This window comes from Erythrolamprus reginae, chromosome 6, assembly GCF_031021105.1.
Source record: "Erythrolamprus reginae isolate rEryReg1 chromosome 6, rEryReg1.hap1, whole genome shotgun sequence".
Lineage (NCBI taxonomy): Eukaryota > Metazoa > Chordata > Lepidosauria > Squamata > Dipsadidae > Erythrolamprus > Erythrolamprus reginae.
This window is the reverse complement of record NC_091955.1, coordinates 8215286-8235218: the sequence shown is the minus strand read 5'-3', so window position 1 is coordinate 8235218 and position 19933 is coordinate 8215286. Positions and strand designations below refer to the sequence as shown.

The following is a 19933-nucleotide window of genomic DNA, read 5'->3' as shown; positions in this document are numbered from 1 at the left end:
CCTCCCAGGAGATTCCTAGAGAGGCCCCACGGAGGCTTCTCCCCACCTTTTCCAGTCCTGTTTCCTCCCAGGAGATTCCTAGAGAGGCCCCACGGAGGCTTCTCCCCACCTTTTCCAGTCCTGTTTCCTCCCAGGAGATTCCTAGAGAGGCCCCATGGAGGCTTCTCCCCGCCTTTTCCGGTTACAGTTTCGGAGGCTCGGGTTTGTAAGTGGAAAATGGTTCTTGAGAAGAGACAAAAAAAGCCTCGAACACCCAGTTCTTATCTAGAAAAGTTTGTAAATAGAGGCGTTCGTAGGTAGAGGTACCACTGTATTCTGTGTTCCAAAAGGAAATTAAATCAGGCGGCCTTGGTAGATATCACATTTCCAAATAATCCAATGGAATCATTCTCCTTTATTCCATTTTTTAGCCTGACCCATTATTGAGACATCCTTGGTGCTCCCTGAGCTTGCTTGTTTTCTTGCAAACGTTTCATTCCCAAACTGGGTAACATCATCAGGGCACCAATGGACTAGAATGCAGCTGGAAGACCTAAACTCTGGGCAGCTTAGTATTTATTTATTTCATTTATATCCCGCCTTTTTGATTATGCAAAACTCAAGCGAGCTCACAGCAACCCACATGGCAATTTAGGACCCTTTAAATCAGTGGTTCTCAACCTTTCTAAGGCCGCAACCCCTTAATACAGTTCCTCATGTTGTGGTGTCCCACAACCATAAGTCTAGGTGCCAATTCTCCCAACAGAGCTTTAAGCTGATTGGCAGGAAGGTCAGAGGGACAGCCCCACTGTAAAGGCCTGATTGGTCGGATTGTAAAAATATGTTTCCAGGTGCCAGAATAGAAACTTTAGTTCCTAACACCATGGGAAATTTGTCTTTGTCCATGGTCTTAGGTGACCCCTGTGAATAATAATAATAATAATAATAATAATAATAATAATAATAATAATAATATTTATTAGATTTGTATACCGCCCCTCTCCGAAGACTCGGGGCGGCTCACAACAATAATAAAAAATAATATTATAGCGAAACAAATCTAATATTAAAAAAGAAGCATATAAAATCCTATCATATTTAAAAACCAAACAACACATACATACCAAACATACAATATAAAGAGCCTGGGGGAAAGGTGTCTCAACTCCCCCATGCCTGGCAGTATAGGTGGGTTTTGAGTAGTTTACGAAAGACAAGGAAGGTGGGGGCAGTTCTAATCTCCAGGGGGAGTTGATTCCAGAGGGCCGGGGCCGCCACAGAGAAGGCTCTTCCCCTGAGGCCCGCCAAACGACATTGTTTAGTCGACGGGACCCGGAGAAGGCCAAATCTGTGGGACCTTATCGGTCGCTGGGATTCGTGCGGTAGAAGGTGGTTCCGGAGGTATTCTGGTCCAATGCCATGTAGGGCTTTAAAGGTCATTACCAACACTTTGAATTGTGACCGGAAACCGATCGGCAGCCAGTGCAGGCCACGGAGTGTTGTAGAAACGAGGGCGAATCTTGGAAGCCCCACGATGGCTCTCGCGGCCGCGTTCTGCGCGATCTGAAGTTTCCGAACACTTTTCAAAGGTAGCCCCATGTAGAGAGCGTTACAGTAGTCGAACCTCGAGGTGATGAGGGCATGAGCGACTGTGAGCAATGACTCCCTGTCCAAATAGGGCCGCAACTGGTGCACCAGGCGAACCTGGGCAACGGTGAAATGCTCGTTCGACCTGACCCCCAGGTTGAGAACCACTGCTTTAAATTATCCAGCTGTGAAAGCCCTCTACCCATCGTCCTGCTAGAAAGTCCACCATCTTCAGAACTTCAGACACATTCTGGAATTCTTCATCTTCGTAGCAGAATATTGGGATCGCCTGGGTGTCATAGTCCTTCAAGAATTTAAAGGAGAATTTGACAACCCCCTGCATGGGAATGGTGTTTTTTTTAATCTTAAATGGTAGTCCATTTGAGTTGTACAGATGAGTGTTTTGAATCAAATAAAGTTTCCTTACTGAAACATAAACAGACATAAACGGACATTTAAAAGCATTGGACACTTCGTGGCTATCCTGTAACTCATTCCGTATTTTTCTATAAAATGGTCTACGAGTGGCATATGACGCCAATGGCTACAAAAATGGTGGAAGGTCTTAAGCATAAAACGTATCAGGAAAGACTGAATGAACTCAATCTGTATAGTCTGGAGGACAGAAGGAAAAGGGACATGATCGAAACATTTAAATATGTTAAAGGGTTAAATAAGGTTCAGGAGGGAAGTGTTTTTAATAGGAAAGTGAACACAAGAACAAGGGGACACAATCTGAAGTTAGTTGGGGGAAAGATCAAAAGCAACATGAGAAAATATTATTTTACTGAAAGAGTAGTAGATGCTTGGAACAAACTTCCAGCAGACGTGGTTGGTAACTGAATTCAAACATGCCTGGGATAAACATAGATCCATCCTAAGATAAAATACAGGAAATAGTATAAGGGCAGACTAGTTGGACCATGAGGTCTTTTTCTACCGCCAGTCTTCTATGTTTCTATGTTTCTATGTGAACCGTGTCCTGACATATATTGTGACCCCGCATTGTCTCATCTCACCACAACCCACCTCACTTCACCTCAACATTTCGTTTCGTTCCATTTCATTTCATTGTACCAAAGCATCCTGTATTGTAGGAAATAAAACTCACCCTTTCAAAAGCCAGCCTGAGGCCCAGCATGTAAGTTCCTTTTCACAGATTCTTCAAATTATTTTTAATGCGATCATGTGGCGAGCGCATCTCATAGTTCCCAATCTCTTATTTATTTATTTTTACTTATTTATTTATTTATTGGATTTGTATGCCGCCCCTCTCCGCAGACTCAGGGCGGCTAACAACAGTAATAAAAACAGCATGTAACAATCCAATACGCAACAAATTCAAACTTAATATTAATCGCTCCAAACTTGACTGTAAAAAATATGACTTTAGTAATCGAGTTGTCGAAGCGTGGAACTCATTACCGGACTCAGTAGTGTCAACCCCTAACCCCCAACATTTCTCCCTTAGACTATCCACGATTGACCTCTCCACGATTGACCTCCTAAGAGGTCAGTAAGGGGCGTACATAAGTGCACTAGCCTGCCTTTCGTCCCCTGTCCAATTGTCTCTCCTTATCCCATATATCATATATCTTTTCTTCCTTTCATATATCTTCTCCTCTACTTTTATATCTTTTCTTTATATATAATACTTCATGTCCATCCTCTTCAATATGTATTGTGTATTGGACAAATAAATAAATAAATAAATAAATAAATAAATTAAATAAATAAAACAACTAAAAAACCCTTATTATAAAACCAATCATACATACAAACATACCATGCATAAATTGTAAGGGCCTAGGGGGAAAGAATATCTCAGTTCCCCCATGCCTGACGGCAGAGGTGGGTTTTAAGAAGCTTATGAAAGGCAAGGAGGGTGGGGGCAATTCTAATCTCTGGGGGGAGTTGGTTCCAGAGGGCCGGGGCCGCCACAGAGAAGGCTCTTCCCCTGGGTCCCACCAAACGACATTGTTTAGTCGACGGGACCCGGAGAAGGCCAACTCTGTGGGACCTAACTGGTCGCTGGGATTCGTGCAGCAGAAGGCGGTCTTGTAGATACCCTGGTCCGGTGCCATGAAGGGCTTTATAGGTCATAACCAACACTTTGAATTGTGACTGGAAACTGATCGGCAACCAATGCAGACTGCGGAGTGTTGGTGTAACATGGGCATATTTGGGGAAGCCCATGATTGCTCTCGCAGCTGCATTCTGCACGATCTGAAGTTTCCGAACACTCTTCAAAGTGGTCATATATTATGCTTTAACGCTGCTCCTTGATGCATTTTTTTTTTACATGGCAAGACATCTATCTGCTACAGCTGGAGCAAATAATACCTCTGTATTTTGAAAAATAAGGTTATTTTTTAAACATGACATCTCATCTGCTACAGCTAGAGGAAACAGAAACATAGAAGATTGACAGCAGAAAAAGACCTCATGGTCCATCTAGTCTGCCCTTATACTATTTCCTATTTTTTTGTCTTACGATAGATATATGTTTATCCCACCCTGAACCACTCAACCATCTACATGACAAACCGAGTAATATTGTCCAACAGTTCACTGATGGTGACCCTTTAGTTCGTTGTTAAGTATGAGTATAGCTCTGGGATAAAAACTATTCAGGAAACATGTGGTCCGAGTTCTAGTTGTTCTGTATCTTATGCCAGAAGGCAACAGTTCAAAGAGATTGTAAGCAGGATAAAAAGAGTCTTTGAGAATGGTGTGCACCTTCCCAGAACAGCAAGATGCAAAGATATCATCCAGGGCGGGTAGCTGGAGCCCAATGATGTTCTGTTTTAATAATTCTCTATTGCCCTTCTTGTGGATAGGCACAACACTGGCCATTCCCCAATCCTCAGGAACATCTCCTGTTAACAGGGATTGGTTAAACAAATAGTATCCTAACCCTGCATTTTGGAAAAAAATATATATGGTTTTCTTCAATGTTTGTAACATAATCATAGTTCTACTGTGGTTTTTCTCCAGAAAGAAGATTAGTGCCAAGTCTGAAAAAATTAGGAAAGGACGATCAAGTGCTCTCCCGGTTATACTGAAACCTGGTGAAAAACCCAACCTTCTAATTCAAAAGGTGAGCGAAGGTCTCTGGAACCAACTACCCCCCGACGTCCGTACTGCCCCCACCCTACTGGCTTTCCGTAAGGCCACAAAGACCTGGCTCGACCGGTAGTCCTGGGGGGGGAGCATGAATTGTACACCTTTTATGCCCAAACTGTATGAATGGTGTGCATGCATGCGATTATGTCTTTTTAAAATAAATGGGTTTTATCACGGGGTTAGTTTTACATGTTAGATTCGACTTCTCTTATTGCTTTGTATCTTTTGTATTTGTATTATTATTTTGTAAGCTGCCCTGAGCCCTTTGGAATTGGGTAGCATAGAAGATAGATAGAAGATAGATAGATGGATGGAGGGATGGAGGGATAGATGATAGATAGATAGATAGATAGATAGATAGATGATAGATAGATAGATTGAAGGACAGATAGATAGATAGATAGATAGATAGATAGATAGATAGATAGATAGATAGATAGATAGATAGATTGATTGATTGAAGGACAGATGGATAGATGGATAGATAGATAGATAGATATAGATAGATAGATGGATAGATGGATAGATGGATAGATGGATAGATAGATAGATTGAAGGACAGATGGATAGATGGATAGATGGATAGATGGATAGATGGATAGATGGATAGATGGATAGATGGATAGATGGATAGATGGATAGATGGATAGATGGAGAGACAGATTGAAGGACGGATGGACAGATGGACAGATGGACAGATGGATAGATGGATAGATGGATAGATGGATAGATGGATAGATGGATAGATGGATAGATGGATAGATGGATAGATAGATTGAAGGACAGATGGATAGATGGATAGATAGATAGATAGATAGATAGATAGATAGATAGATAGATAGATAGATTGATTGATTGATTAAAGGGCAGATGGATAGATGGATAGATGGATAGATAGATAGATAGATAGATAGATAGATAGATAGATTGAAGGACAGATGGATAGATAGATAGATAGATAGATAGATAGATAGATAGATAGATGGATAGATGGATAGATGGATAGATGGATAGATGGATAGATGGATAGATGGATAGATGGATAGATGGATAGATGGATAGATGGATAGATGGATAGATGGATAGATGGATAGATGGATAGATGGATAGATGGATAGATGGATAGATGGATAGATGGATAGATGGATAGATGGATAGATGGATAGATGGATAGATGGATAGATGGATAGATGGATAGATGATGGATAGATGGATGGAGGAATGGATGGACCCTAAGGAGACCGACTCTGTGGGACCTCACCAGTCGCTGAGATTCATGCAGCAGAAGACGGTCTCGGAGATAGTCTGGCCCTATGCCATGTAGGGCTTTATAGGTCATAACCAACACTTTGAATTGTGTCCGGAAACAGATCGGTAGCCAATGCAGTCCACAGAGTGTAGACGAGATATGGGCATGTCTTGGAAGGCCCAAAACCGCTCGTGCGGCTGCATTTTGGATGATCTGAAGTTTCCGAACACTCTTCAAAGGTAGCCCCCAGTAGAGAAGAATGTATACTTCTAGAAAGCCACAGCAAATTTGAAGATCTGTAAAAGTATAATCCGAAACATAACAGTGTCCTGTTTAATATTAAGATAAGGCAGCTGAGCTAAACCATGACTTAGTCGTGTTTGGAGTAGATCTATTTGAATAATTGGGAGGGGTTAGTGTGAGTACATTTAAGAAACTTTTCTGGGATTAATATACTGCCCTAATGTACATTTTTCCAATTCTTTGCTATTTCTATGGGTCAGGCACACATGCACAGAAATACAACGCAAACAGTGTATATCATCTGTACTGTTTGTTGTATGCTGCGAGTCAAATTGCTGGGAGACAGAGGCAGATTTTTTTTCCTTTTTTTTATTTCCCCAAAACAAAGGTGCATCTTATACTCTGAAAAATATGGTAGCTAATCTAGTTTTTGAATTCTGGCTGATTTTATTTGCCTGTGATTTTTAATACTGTTTTCACTGTTGTTTGCCTGTTGGGCTTGTGAATGAAGATGCAGTATTTACTTAGACCAAATATATTGTTCTATTTCTGATTCCCCCAACTCTCTCGGCATATAAATCCAATTAATTGGTCCATTTTAGCACAATCCAATATTTTTCTAATTATGTTCTCATCTTTTCGGGTCTCCCCATTTTTCCAAAACAGTGGTACCTTGTTTTACAAACTTAATTGGTTCCAGGATGAGGGTCGTAAGATGAAAAGTGCATAAGATGAAACAATGTTTCCCATCGGGATCAATGGAAAAGCGATTAATGCGTGCAAGCCCAAAATTCACCCCTTTTGCCAGCCGAAGAGCTCGTTTTTGCGCTGCTGGGATTCCCCTGAGGCTCCCCTCCATGGGAAACCCCACCTCCGGACTTCTGTGTTTTTGCAATGCTGCAGGGGAATCCCAGCATCGCAAAAACGAGCGCTTTGCTGGCAATGGAAGTCCAGAGGTGGGGTTTCCCAGTGAAGGGAGCATCAGTGAAATCGCAGCATCGCAAAAATTCCGAAATCCTCGAAACCCCACCTCCGGACCTCTGTGTTTTTGCGATGCTGCAATTTCACTGAGGCTCCCCTCGCTAGGAAACCCTACCTCTGGACTTCCGTTGCCAGCGAAGCATCCATTTTTGCGCTGCTGGGATTCCCCTGCAGCATCACAAAAACACGGACGTCCGGAGGTGGGGTTTCCCATGGAGGGGAGCCTCATGGGAATCCCAGCAGCGCAAAACCGGGTGCTTCGCTGGCAACGGAAGTCCGGAGGTAGGGCATCTCAGTGACGGCGGTGGGTTTGTAAGGTGAAAATAATTTGTAAGAAGAGGCAAAAAAATCTTAAACCCCGGGTTTGTATCTCGAAAAGTTTATATGACGAGGCGTTTGTAAGATGAGGTATCACTGTACAGTGATACCTTGTCTTACGAACTTAATTGGTTCCAGGACGAGGTTCGTAAGATGAAAAGATGAAACAATGTTTCCCATAGGAATCAATGGAAAAGCGATTAATGTGTGCAAGCCCAAAATTCACCCCTTTTGCCAGCTGAAGCAGCTGTTTTTGCACTGGTGGGATTCCCCTGAGGCTCCCCTCCATGGGAAACCCCACCTCCAGATTTTGCAATGCTGCAGGGGAATCCCAGCAGGGGAATCCCACCAGCGTGAAAACGGGCGCTTTGACTGGCAACGGAAGTCCGGAGGTGGGGTTTCCCAGTGAGGGAAGGCTCAGCGAAATCGCAGCATCGCAAAAGCCGGAGGTGGGGTTTCCCATGGAGGGGAGCCTCAGGGGAATCCCACCAGCATGAAAATGGGCTGAATTGGATTTAGCCTATTGTATACTATTGTTCTTTTATATGTTGTAAGCCGCCCCGAGTCCTCGGAGAGGGGTGGCATATAAGTCCAATTAATAAACAAAATGGCGGCACACTTTAGTGACAGGTAGGAAAAATGAGGGAAGACACAACGGCGTCCCATGGAAGGTTTGTAGTGGAAAAGACACCTCGAAGGAGGCCAGGAGATGACACAACGCCAGATCCCCCGGCGGTACCTTTGAGCAAATTTTTTGAAAACGTTATCAGCCGGTTGTTTTGACCCATTATATTTTCCCTTCTCCTAGGAAAGAGAGCTGAGTGCTACTGTTCACAATTCCAAACCAGATGGAGGGAAAAGTAGAATCGGATCAGGACACGTTGAACCCTGTGGTGAGGCGCTTTTGAATCATGAACCCATTGAGATGACGCGGTTTCGTTTTTTAAACTTCCCTAAATATTTTGAACTGTCGAAGGGTTCAACGCACGGATCCCGGCGACCGGTGAGGTCCCACAGAGTTGGTCTCCTCCGGGTCCCGTCAACTAAACAATGTCGGTTGGCGGGACCCAGAGGAAGAGCCTTCTCTGTGGCGGCTCCGGCCCTCTGGAATCAGCTCCCTCCAGAGATTAGAACTGCCCCCACCCTCCTTGCCTTTCGTAAACTCCTTAAAACCCACCTCTGTCGTCAAGCGTGGGGGAACTGAAACATCTCCCCCTGCCTATCTAGTTTTCTGTGTATGATATGACTGTATGTATGTTTTTTATATATTGGGGTTTCTTGTTTTTTAGACTTTTTAAATGTATTATTGTTATTTTAGAGTTTAACTATTAGATTTGTCATTATATATTGTTTTTATCATTGCTGTGAGCCGCCCCGAGTCTACAGAGAGGGGCGGCATACAAATCTAATAAATAATAATAATAATAATAATAATAATAATAATAATAATAATGATGATGATGATGATGATGATGATGATGATGTAACTCAATGTCGTATGGACAGTTGGCGGAACAAAGCATTGCAGGGACAGTTCTTGGAGAAGATTGAAGGCAAAGTGGATAAAGAAAAGACCTGGTCATGGCTTACAAGTGGATCACTCAAAAAGGAGACAGAAGGACTAATACAGGTGGCACAAGAACAGGCCATTGGAACAAATGCTGTCAAAGCCAGAATTGAAAAATCAACAGACGATCCAAAGTGCAGACTCTGTAAAGAAACAGATGAAACAATCGATCACATACTCAGCTGCTGCAAAAAGATCGCACAGACTGACTACAAGCATAGACATGATGCTGTGGCACAGATGATCCACTGGAACCTGTGCCGGAACTACCATTTACCAGTGGCAAAGAACTGGTGGGATCATAAGCCCGAAAAAGTGGTCGAAAATGAGCAAGCAAAACTACTGTGGGACTTCCGACTTCAGACTGACCGAATTCTGAAGCATAACACACCAGACATTGTGATCGTGGAAAAAAAGAAAGTATGGATCATCGACATCGCAATCCCAGGAGACAGCAGAATTGAGGACAAGTAGCTAGAGAAATTAGTGAAATACGAAGATCTAAAAATCGAGCTGCAACGACTCTGGCATAAGCCAGTGAAAGTGGTCCCAGTGGTACTTGGCATGCTGGGCGCAGTACCAAAGGATCTCAGCGGACATTTGAAAACCATTGGAATTGACAAAATCTCCATCTGTCAATTGCAAAAGGCTGCTTTACTGGGATCGGCAAATATAATTCACCGCTACATCACGCAGTCCTAGGTGCTTGGGAAGCACCCGACTGGTGATGAAATACGAAATCCAGCATAGTGATCTCGTTTGCTGTGTTGTACTGACATAATAATAATAATAATAATAATAATAATAATAATAATAATAATTCAATTCAATTTATTAGATTTGTATGCCGCCCCTCTCCGTAGACTCGGGGCGGCTCACAACAATAATAACACAATATATAACAAATCTAATAATTAAAAGTCACTAAAAATCCCTTATTAAAAAGAAAACATACACACAAACATACCATGCATAAACTGTATAGGCCCGCGGGAGATGTCTCAATTCCCCCATGCCTAGCGGCAGAGGTGGGTTTTAAGAAGTTTACGAAAGACAAGGAGGGTGGGGGCAATTCTAATCCCTGGGGGGAGCTGGTTCCAAAGGGTCGGGGCCACCACAGAGAAGGCTCTTCCCCTGGGTCCCATCAGACGACATTGTTTAGTCGACGGGACCCGGAGAAGGCCAACTCTGTGGGACCTAACCGGTCGCTGGGATTCGTGCGGCAGAAGGCGGTCTCGGAAAAATGGGAATCTCACATCAGTCCTAAGCATCATGGGTGTTTCCAACCATGCCTTTGGCTCTGTGCGATATCCTGAGGCCTTTTGTCCTAGTAATGTCTTAGGACCAATGATGGGTTCCTACCGGTACAGTCAGGCATGCAGTAACATAGAAGATTGATGGCAGAAAAAGACCTCATGGTCCATCTAGTCTGCCCTTACACTATTTCCTGTATTTTATCTTAGGATGGATATATGTTTATCCCAGGCATGTTTCAATTCAGTGACTGTGGATTTACCAACCAAGTCTGCTGGAAGTTTGTTCCAAGGATCTACTACTCTAATATTTTCCCATGTTGCTTCTGATCTTTTCCCCAACTAAGCTCAGATTGTGCTCCCTTGTTCTTGGGTTCACTTTCCTATTAAACATAGAAACATAGAAGACTGATGGCAGAAAAAGACCTCATGGTCCATCTAGTCTGCCCTTATACTATTTCCTGTATTTTATCTTAGAATGGCGATATATTTATCCCAGGCATGTTTAAATTCAGTTCCTTTGGATTTACCAAGCACATCTGCTGGAAGTTTGTTCCAAGGATCTACTACTCTAATATTTTCCCATGTTGCTTCTGATCTTTCCCCCAACTAACTTCAGATTGTGTCCCCTTGTTCTTGTGTTCACTTTCCTATTAAAAACACTTCCCTCCTGAACCTTATTTAACCCTTTAACATATTTAAATGTTTCGATCATGTCCCCCCTTTCCCTTCTGTCCTCCAGACTATACAGATTGAGTTCATTAAGTCTTTCCTGATACGTTTTATGCTTAAGACCTTCCACCATTCTTGTAGCCTGTTTTTGGACCTGTTACATTTTGTCAAATGGTAGAAAACTTTTAGTCAGGTACGCACAACCATTGTGGAACTCATTGCCGGACTCAATTGTGTCAACCCCTAACCCCCAACATTTCTCCCTTAGACTCTCCACGATTGACCTCTCCAGGTTCCTAAGAGGCCAGTAAGGGGCGTACATAAGTGCACTGGTGTGCCTTTTGTCCCCTGTCCAATTGTCTTTCCTTTCTCTCACTTATCATATATATTTTCTTTCTTTCATATATCCTCTCCTCTAAGTTCACTTTACCCTTATATATATTACTACATGTCTATTTTTCTTCCTATGTATTTGTGTATTGGACAAATGAATAAATAAAAATAAAACCAGTAGAAAAAATTAGAATTTTTTCCCTTTTTTCCCTTCTGGGATCTCGGTATGTTTTTTCCTATCAGTTAAGGTGGCAGCCCTATCTAAAAAGAGGCTGGGTGGCGCAATGGTTAGAGTGCATCACTGCAGGCTACTTCAGCTAACTGCTAGTTCAGCAGTTCGAATCTCACCACCGGCTCAAGGTTGACTCAGCCTTCCATCCTTCCGAGATGGGTAAAATGAGGATCCAGATTGTTGGGGGCAATATACTGATTCTTTAAACCACTTAGAGAGGGCTGCAAAAGCACTATGAAGTGGTATATAAGTCTAAATGTTATTGCTATCGCTAAATGTATGGGATTTATTTTCAAGCAAGCCTCTTTTCTCTCTCTTTTTAAAAACAGGAAAGACACCTAAAGGAGATGCATGTTATACAGCAAGCAAAACCAAGATAGAACCAACATCATGTGAAACAAATTACGCCCAAATAGGTTTGGTAAGCAATTAAATTTATCAGCTACATACCTGAACAACCTTAAGTGATTTTTAAGCTATTCCACTACAAGCTCTACAAATTTTCAAAATAATGCAAACTACATAGAACAGTGATGGTGAACCTATGGCATGAATGCCATAGGTGGCATGCGGAGCCATATCATAGGGCATTGCCCTAGGCCAGCTCCAGTGCATATGTGTGTGCTGACCAACTGATTTTTGGCTTTCTTTTTGGCCATTTTTCACCATTCCTGGGGTTCAGGAAAGCCTCCTGAATAGAGACCTACTGTTCTCTTGGGCTCGCTGATAAGAGCCTCCCGAAAATTCAAGGATACAAATTTCAGACACACATGCGTTTGAAAATTCGAAACAATGTTCTTTATCCCAAAATTCAAAATAAACTAAGTACTCTTTTTGTATTGAAAAGAGCACTCTTCCCAAAACAACCGGGTAGTCTGTACAATTTCCCTTAAGCAGTCATTAAGTACTTAGCCAGCAGCTGTGGAGTAACTTCACACCCCTTCTTCTTCCAACGAAGGGAGACACACACACACACACGTTGCTCTGCTTTGGTTTCAAAGGCATGAAAAAGCAACAAAGTCCAGCACACAAGATCCCTGACGAACTGCGATCAGATATTCTTCCACAATGGCCAAACCCGGCTGCTGCTATTTATAGCATCAGCCCTAATTACTGGAGCACCACCCAAACACAGGTGGCCTCCCTTATTTCCTGTAATATGTTCTTACTTGGTCTCTTCTACGCATCATTCTGCGCTTGTGTGGTCCAACATGTCATCATCTGAAGCTATAGAAGATAAGGAAGATTGACTGCCTTGGCTGTGTGCCATGCCCTCCTCTGCCGAGTCACTCCCACCTTCTTCTTCGTCTGAGGAAACTAAACTCTGATCTGATTCTGTCGGCAATAACACAGGCCTGTGACATGTTGAAGTGTCCCCTGCATCCACCTCCCCATTCCCCGGGGCAGGAGCTGGGCCAGAGCCAACCACAACACCTACCGACCAAGATAGGTTTTCAAATAGCTGCTTGGACTCTTTTTTAGTTGATTAACATTATTTGAACAGCTACAAAAAGGACAAATGATAGACAGCATTATTAGTTGAGGAGCACAGTAACATTTTAAGGTTTCGTACTGAATCCTCAAGGGTTCAGTATGATAACAGATTAGGCAAGTAGCTCGATTTTCTTTCATTGCTATAAAAGTTCAGTTCTAGATAATGATTAAAGCATTTATGGGTAAAAACATACTATTTAATTATTTCCTATTTTAAAAGTAATTAAGGATCATACTATGATATTAGAGAAGGAAGGACAATTAAAAAAACTATTAAGTATTCAATAAACAGATCATAAACTTACTACTCCCACTGCGCTCCAACCCCTGTGGGGGCAGCAATCCATCACTGCAGTTGCCTTTTCAGGAATAAACCACAACTTTGAGACAACCACAACCTGGATAACTGAGAATCTCCACTGTTAATGTGATATTAATGTTGTGGTTGGCTTCAGGCCAGCTCCTGTGGCTGCTGATTTTGACGCAAAGGAGTGGGAGCTGTCTGTTCAGAGAAGACCAGTCTGGCTGGAGGACGAACCAGACAGTGAACCAGAAGCAGAGACAGGGAGAGAAAGGGAGCAGGAAGGGACTGGAGAGACAGAGAGGGGAATGGAATCAGTCAGATCTCCAGCCAGAGGTTCATCTGAATCAGAAGAGGAAGTTAATGAACAACCCTATTCTGAATGCTTGGGTGCGGAGAATGCTGGGAAGACGAGCAGCTGCGCAAATGCAGAAACTGATTATAGGTCACAGGTGATAAGAATTAATGACGCTGCTGCAACCTTGAAAAGAGGGAGGGTTGCAGAGATCTGTGTGGGAGTCTATTGTTCAGCGTTGAAGAAAGTTTGATGAATTGTGGTTTGGTGTTTGCTGTGGATTTCTGGACATTCTGACATTCAAATTGTGAGTTATTTCTGGCTGACATAAGCCTGAAAGACTCCTACACCGACTGGAGTAATGAACTCTGACCTATTGACTTCTTAAACTAACATTGTTCTGCAACTCCGTGGTTTGCAGTTTTCTGAATATAAAGAACAAGCCTTGTTTGATTTTTACAAATTTGCGTATGCGTGTTTGATTAATTATTTTGTTCCTGGGTGGCTCGGGCCAGGCAGAACAAATAATATTTATTTATTTATTTATTTATTTATTTTATTTATTTATTAGATTTGTATGCCATCCCTCTCCGAAGACTCGGGGCGGCTAACAACAATGAAAAGACAATGAAAACAAATCTAATATTAAAAATAATCTTTAAAACCCCAATTTAAAGAACCACTCATACATACAAGCACACCATGTATAAATTCTATAAGCCTAGGGGGAAGTGAAATTTCTATTCCCCCATGCCTGACGACAGAGGTGGGTTTTAAGGAGCTTGCGAAAGGCAAGGAGGGTGGGGGCAACTCTGATATCTGGGGGGAGCTGGCTCCAGAGAGTCGGGGCCGCCACAGAGAAGGCTCTTCTCCTGGATCCCACCAAACGACATTGCTTAGTCGATGAGACCCGGAGAAGGCCAACTCTGTGGGACCTAACCGGTCGCTGGGATTCGTGCGGCAGAAGGCGGTCCCGGAGATATTCTGGTTCAATGCCATGAAGGGCTTTATAGGTCATAACCAACACTTTGAATTGTGACCGGAAATTGATTGGCAACCAATGCAGACTGCGGAGTGTTGGTGTAACATGGGCATATCTTGGGAAGCCCATGATTGCTCTCGCAGCTGCATTCTGCACGATCTGAAGTTTCCGAACACTTTTCAAAGGTAGCCCCATGTAGAGAGCATTACAGTAGTCGAGCCTCGAGGTGATAAGGGCATGAGTGACAGTGAGCAATGACTCCCGGTCCAAATAGGGCCGCAACTGGTGCACCAGGCGAACCTGGGCAAACGCCCCCCTCGCCACAGCTGAAAGATGTTTCTCTAATGTAATAACAATTGTTTAGAATGTATTAACTAAAACACGCCATTGGAAGTAATGGCGCTCATTAATTTGAAGTGGACTACTTCAGCCAAAAGCTGAAAATCTGTCAAAAGTTCAAAAGGTTAAAAAAATATTTGCTTTATCGTTGCAGTCTCTACCAGAGCCTAAAACCATAGTCCAGAAACAGAAGGAGGTGCCAACTTTAATTTCCCAAGAAAATACATCTCTAACTCACAAATTCAAGAAAGGAACCATCGGAATCTCAAATTCTAAGGCGAGAATTCAGATTTGACTACCCTCCTATTCTTTAAGTGAGAAATACCCACGGTGATTTTCATGTGATGTTTTTTCTTTTCTCCATAAATACAATACATTTTGATTTAGAGAAATCTATATCATTGCCAATACGAGATCCTCTCTTCTGGGTATAATAAATGATTTTTGCTTAGATAGAAAAGTCGTTCTTAGATACAGGTCGTTTATACAGGTCCACTGGTGGGCTAATTGTGCACAGCTCTGGCACACGAATGCAGGATTGAGCGCAATTTCTCTTCCCGCACCTGTGATCCCTCCATTCAAACCTGTGTCAAGGCTGTTACATGAGAGACTTTGAATTGGACTTATTAGGAATAAGAATACCCGGTTACTAATTTAGCTATGTCTCAGTAGCATTACTGTACTATTATTATTATTATTTTATTATTATTATTTATTAGATTTGTATGCCGAAGACTCGGGGCAGCTAACAACAATATAAAAAGACAATGTAAACAAATCTAATATTAAAAACAATCTAAAAAACCCCAATATAAGGAACCAATCATACATACAAGCATACCATGTATAAATTCTATAAGCCTAGGGGGAAGGGAAATTTCAATTCCCCCATGCCTGACAACAGAGGTGGGTTTTAAGGAGTTTGCGAAAGGCAAGGAGGGTGGGGGCAACTCTGATATCTGGGGGGAGCTGGTTCCAGAGGGTCGAGGCCGCCACAGAGAAGGCTCTTCTCCTGGGTTCCGCCAAATGACATTGCTTAGTCGACAGGACCCGGAGAAGGCCAACTCTGTGGGACCTAACCGGTCGCTGGGATTCATGCAGCAGAAGGCGGTCCCGGAAATAATCTGGTCCGATGCCATGAAGGGCTTTATAGGTCATAACCAACACTTTGAATTGTGACCGGAAATTGATCGGCAACCAATGCAGACTGCGGAGTGTTGGTGTAACATGGGCATACTTTGGGAAGCCCATGATTGCTCTCGCAGCTGCATTCTGCACAATCTGAAGTTTCCAAACACTTTTCAAAGGTAGCCCCATGTAGAGAGCATTACAGTAGTCGAGCCTCGAGGTGATGAGGGCAGGAGTGACTGTGAGCAGTGACTCCCAATACAGATAGGGCCGCAACTGGTGCACCAGGCGAACCTGGGCAAACGCCCTCCTCGCCACAGCTGAAAGATGGTTCTCTAATTTGAGCTGTGGATCGAGGAGGACGCCCAAGTTGCGGAACCTCTCTGAGGGGGTTAGTAATTCCCCACCCAGGGTTATGGACAGACAGAATTGTCCTTGAGAATCAAAACCCACAGCCACTCCGTCTTGTCTGGGTTGAGTTTGAGTCTGTTGACACCCATCCAGACCCCAACAGCCTCCAGGCACCGGCACATCACTTCCACTGCTTCACTGACTGTTGAGGCTGTTACATGAGAAACTTTGAATTGGACTTATTAGGAATAAGAATACCCGATTACTAATTTAGCTACATCTCAGTAGCATAACTGTACTAAGCACCGAAGTCACGAGGATATCGTTTTCTGTGCTAATTTTGCCATTGTTCTCCATTTCCCCCAGATAGCAGCACTGTCTCGTCCTAAATTGCCGTCTCAAGAGAGCAGCCGCCGTGGAGCGAACAGAATTTTCCGACAGGTATTCGCACAGGAATGTGTTGGGAACAGAAGAGCCCTGTAATGGCTTCAAGTTCAGATCGTCTTCATTGAATTGTTTCAAGCAAGGGTCTCCATGCTTGGCCCCTTGAAGACTGGGGGACTTCAACTCCCAGAATCCCTCAGCCAGTCATACATACTTCTTACTATAGCATAATCACAAAGTCAAAACAGAAATAGCAGAGAGTAGCTGAGAGAGTGAATCGCGCTTCTGGCTCCCTCTGCTGGCAATCCGTAACACTAGCTCTTAAAGCAATAATGTTCTAATACATGTAAGCATACATACAGTTAAAATGATGGAGACTCTACTCAAAAAGAGGATAAATCAGCACCTAAAAACAATAACTTATTGGACCCAAATCAGCACGGCTTTACTGAAGGCAAATCATGTCAGACTAATCTCATTGATTTCTTTGACTATGTCACAAAGGTGTTGGATCAAGGTGGTGCCATGGATATTGCCTATCTGGACTTCAGCAAAGCCTTTGATACGGTTCCACATAAAGAGCTGATAGATAAATTAGTGAAGGTTGGACTTAATCCCTGGATAGTTCAGTGGATTTGCAGCTGGCTGAAGCGTAGACAACAGAGAGTTATTATTAATGGCGAGTATTCTGAGCAGAGACAGGTTACAAGCGGTGTGCCACAAGGGTCTGTTCTGGGTCCTATTCTTTTTAATATGTTTGTGAGTGACATAGGAGAAGGTTTGGTAGGGAAGGTTTGCCTATTTGCCAATGACTCTAAAGTGTGCAATAGGGTTGATATTCCTGGAGGGGTCTGTAATATGGTAAATGATTTAGCTTTCCTAGATAAGTGGTCAAAGCAATGGAAACTGCAGTTTAATGTTTCCAAATGTAAAATAATGCACTTGGGGGAAAGGAATCCTCAATCTGAGTATTGTATTGGCAGTTCTGTGTTAGCAAAAACTTCAGAAGAAATGGATTTAGGGGTAGTGATTTCTGACAGTCTCAAAATGGGTGAACAGTGCAGTCAGGCGGTAGGGAAAGCAAGTAGGATGCTTGGCTGCATAGCTAGAGGTATAATAAGCAGGAAGAGGGAGATTGTGATCCCGCTTTATAGAGCGCTGGTGAGACCCCATTTGGAATACTGTGTTCAGTTCTGGAGACCTCACCTACAAAAAGATATTCGCAAAATTGAATGGGTCCAAAGACGGGCTACAAGAATGGTGGAAGGTCTTAAGCATAAAACGTATCAGGAAAGACTTCATGAACTCAATCTGTATAGTCTGGAGGACAGAAGGGAAAGGGGGGACATGATCGAAACATTTAAATGGACCATGAGGTCTTTTTCTGCTGTCAGTCTTCTATGTTTCTATGTTTCTATTGTTGATTTATTTTATATATTGCCAAACCCAGCTAGTTATGTACATAGTACTAACATGAGTCAGTTGCCAAACGTCTGAATTTTGATCATGTGACCATAGAGATGTTGCAATCATCGAAAGTGTGAAAAACACCCCTAAGTCACTTTTTTCATTTCCATTATATAGGAGTCCAAAGAGAAATGACCAGCTTCAAGAATCATAGAAACTGCCTGGTCTCTTGACCAGAGAACATTGTGTGGGTTTTCCAAACCTACAAAAATGTGCATATAATACATTATTAATGCCGACTGCTGGTCCCAAAATGCTGGAAATGTAAAAAGGAAATAGGCTCTTATTATCATCAATGGTGGACCTGTAATAAAGTTAAGACATATTGGAAAATGATAGAAAAAATGTTAAAAGAGATTGTACTACAAGAAATAGAAAAAAACCCAGAATTTTATTTGTTAGGCATAACCAAGCGGAATTATAAAAAAGACATTTTGTATTTAGCAGTTCATATTTTAACAGCAGCTAGGATAGTTTATGCACAAAATTGGAAGGGGGAAAATATCCCCAAAAAAGAAGATGTAATAAAGAAAATTGTAGACTGTGCAGAGATGGATATGATGAAGCAAGTAGGATGCTTGGCTGCATAGCTAGAGGTATAACAAGCAGGAAGAGGGAGATTATGATCCCGCTATATAGAATGCTGGTGAGACCACATTTGGAATACTGTGTTCAGTTCTGGAGACCTCACCTACAAAAAGATATTGACAAAATTGAATGGGTCCAAAGACGGGCTACAAGAATGGTGGAAGGTCTTAAGCATAAAACGTATCAGGAAAGACTTAATGAACTCAATCTGTATAGTTTGGAGGACAGAAGGAAAAGGGGGGACATGATTGAAACATTTAAATATATTAAAGGGTTAAATAAGGTGCAGGAGGGAAGTGTTTTTAATAGGAAAGTGAACACAAGAACAAGGGGACACAATCTGAAGTTAGTTGGGAGAAAGATCAAAAGCAACATGAGAAAATATTATTTCACTGAAAGAGTAGTAGATCCTTGGAACAAACTTCCAGCAGACGTGGTAGATAAATCCACAGTAACTGAATTTAAACATGCCTGGGATAAACATATATCCATCCTAAGATAAAATACAGAAAATAGTATAAGGGCAGACTAGATGGACCAGGAGGTCTTTTTCTGCCGTCAGTCTTCTATGTTTCTATGTTTCTACCTAGGATTGAACTTCCAGCCTCCTGATTGCGAGGCAAGAGCTCCACTTCTAGGCCATCGCGACCACTCTGGGATTAACTCTGTATTTCCTCCTTAGAAATTAAACAGCAATATCAACGCCCTCCCTCATTTGGACTGTCCAGCCAAATCAAGTTTGGTGACCAACGCTTTGAAACCTCTACAGCAAGATGCCCTTTTCCCACAAATAGCCACCAAAACTTTTCAGTCTGTGACAACTCTGCATTCGGTAAGTTTCCTCTGGGGTGAAATGAGGCCCTAAAAGTAGTGATGGGCGAACCCAACAGTGTTCGGGTTCGGGAAGTTCAGACGAACTTTGCGCAAAATTCGTCCGAACTCGAACCCGAACGGGGAATCCCTCCCGCGAAGAGATTCCGGGGAGGGAGCTTTGACGTCACCGGCAGGCTGCTAAGGACGCCAAGGTGATCACTTCCTGGATTCCAGGATGCTATTTGATGCTA

General features: G+C 42.6%; 1 protein-coding gene across 1 annotated transcript in view; it reads left to right on the top strand.

Annotated features, from left to right (window-relative positions):
• Positions 1–19933, top strand: part of DYRK4 (dual specificity tyrosine phosphorylation regulated kinase 4) — a 45517-nt gene that overhangs the window by 2632 nt on the left and 22952 nt on the right. The window contains exons 2-7 of the mRNA XM_070754698.1: positions 4564–4666; positions 8292–8376; positions 11870–11961; positions 15106–15228; positions 16797–16871; positions 19552–19701. Coding sequence (XP_070610799.1) covers positions 4564–4666; positions 8292–8376; positions 11870–11961; positions 15106–15228; positions 16797–16871; positions 19552–19701 — 628 coding nt within the window. The remainder of the gene's footprint in view (positions 1–4563; positions 4667–8291; positions 8377–11869; positions 11962–15105; positions 15229–16796; positions 16872–19551; positions 19702–19933) is intronic.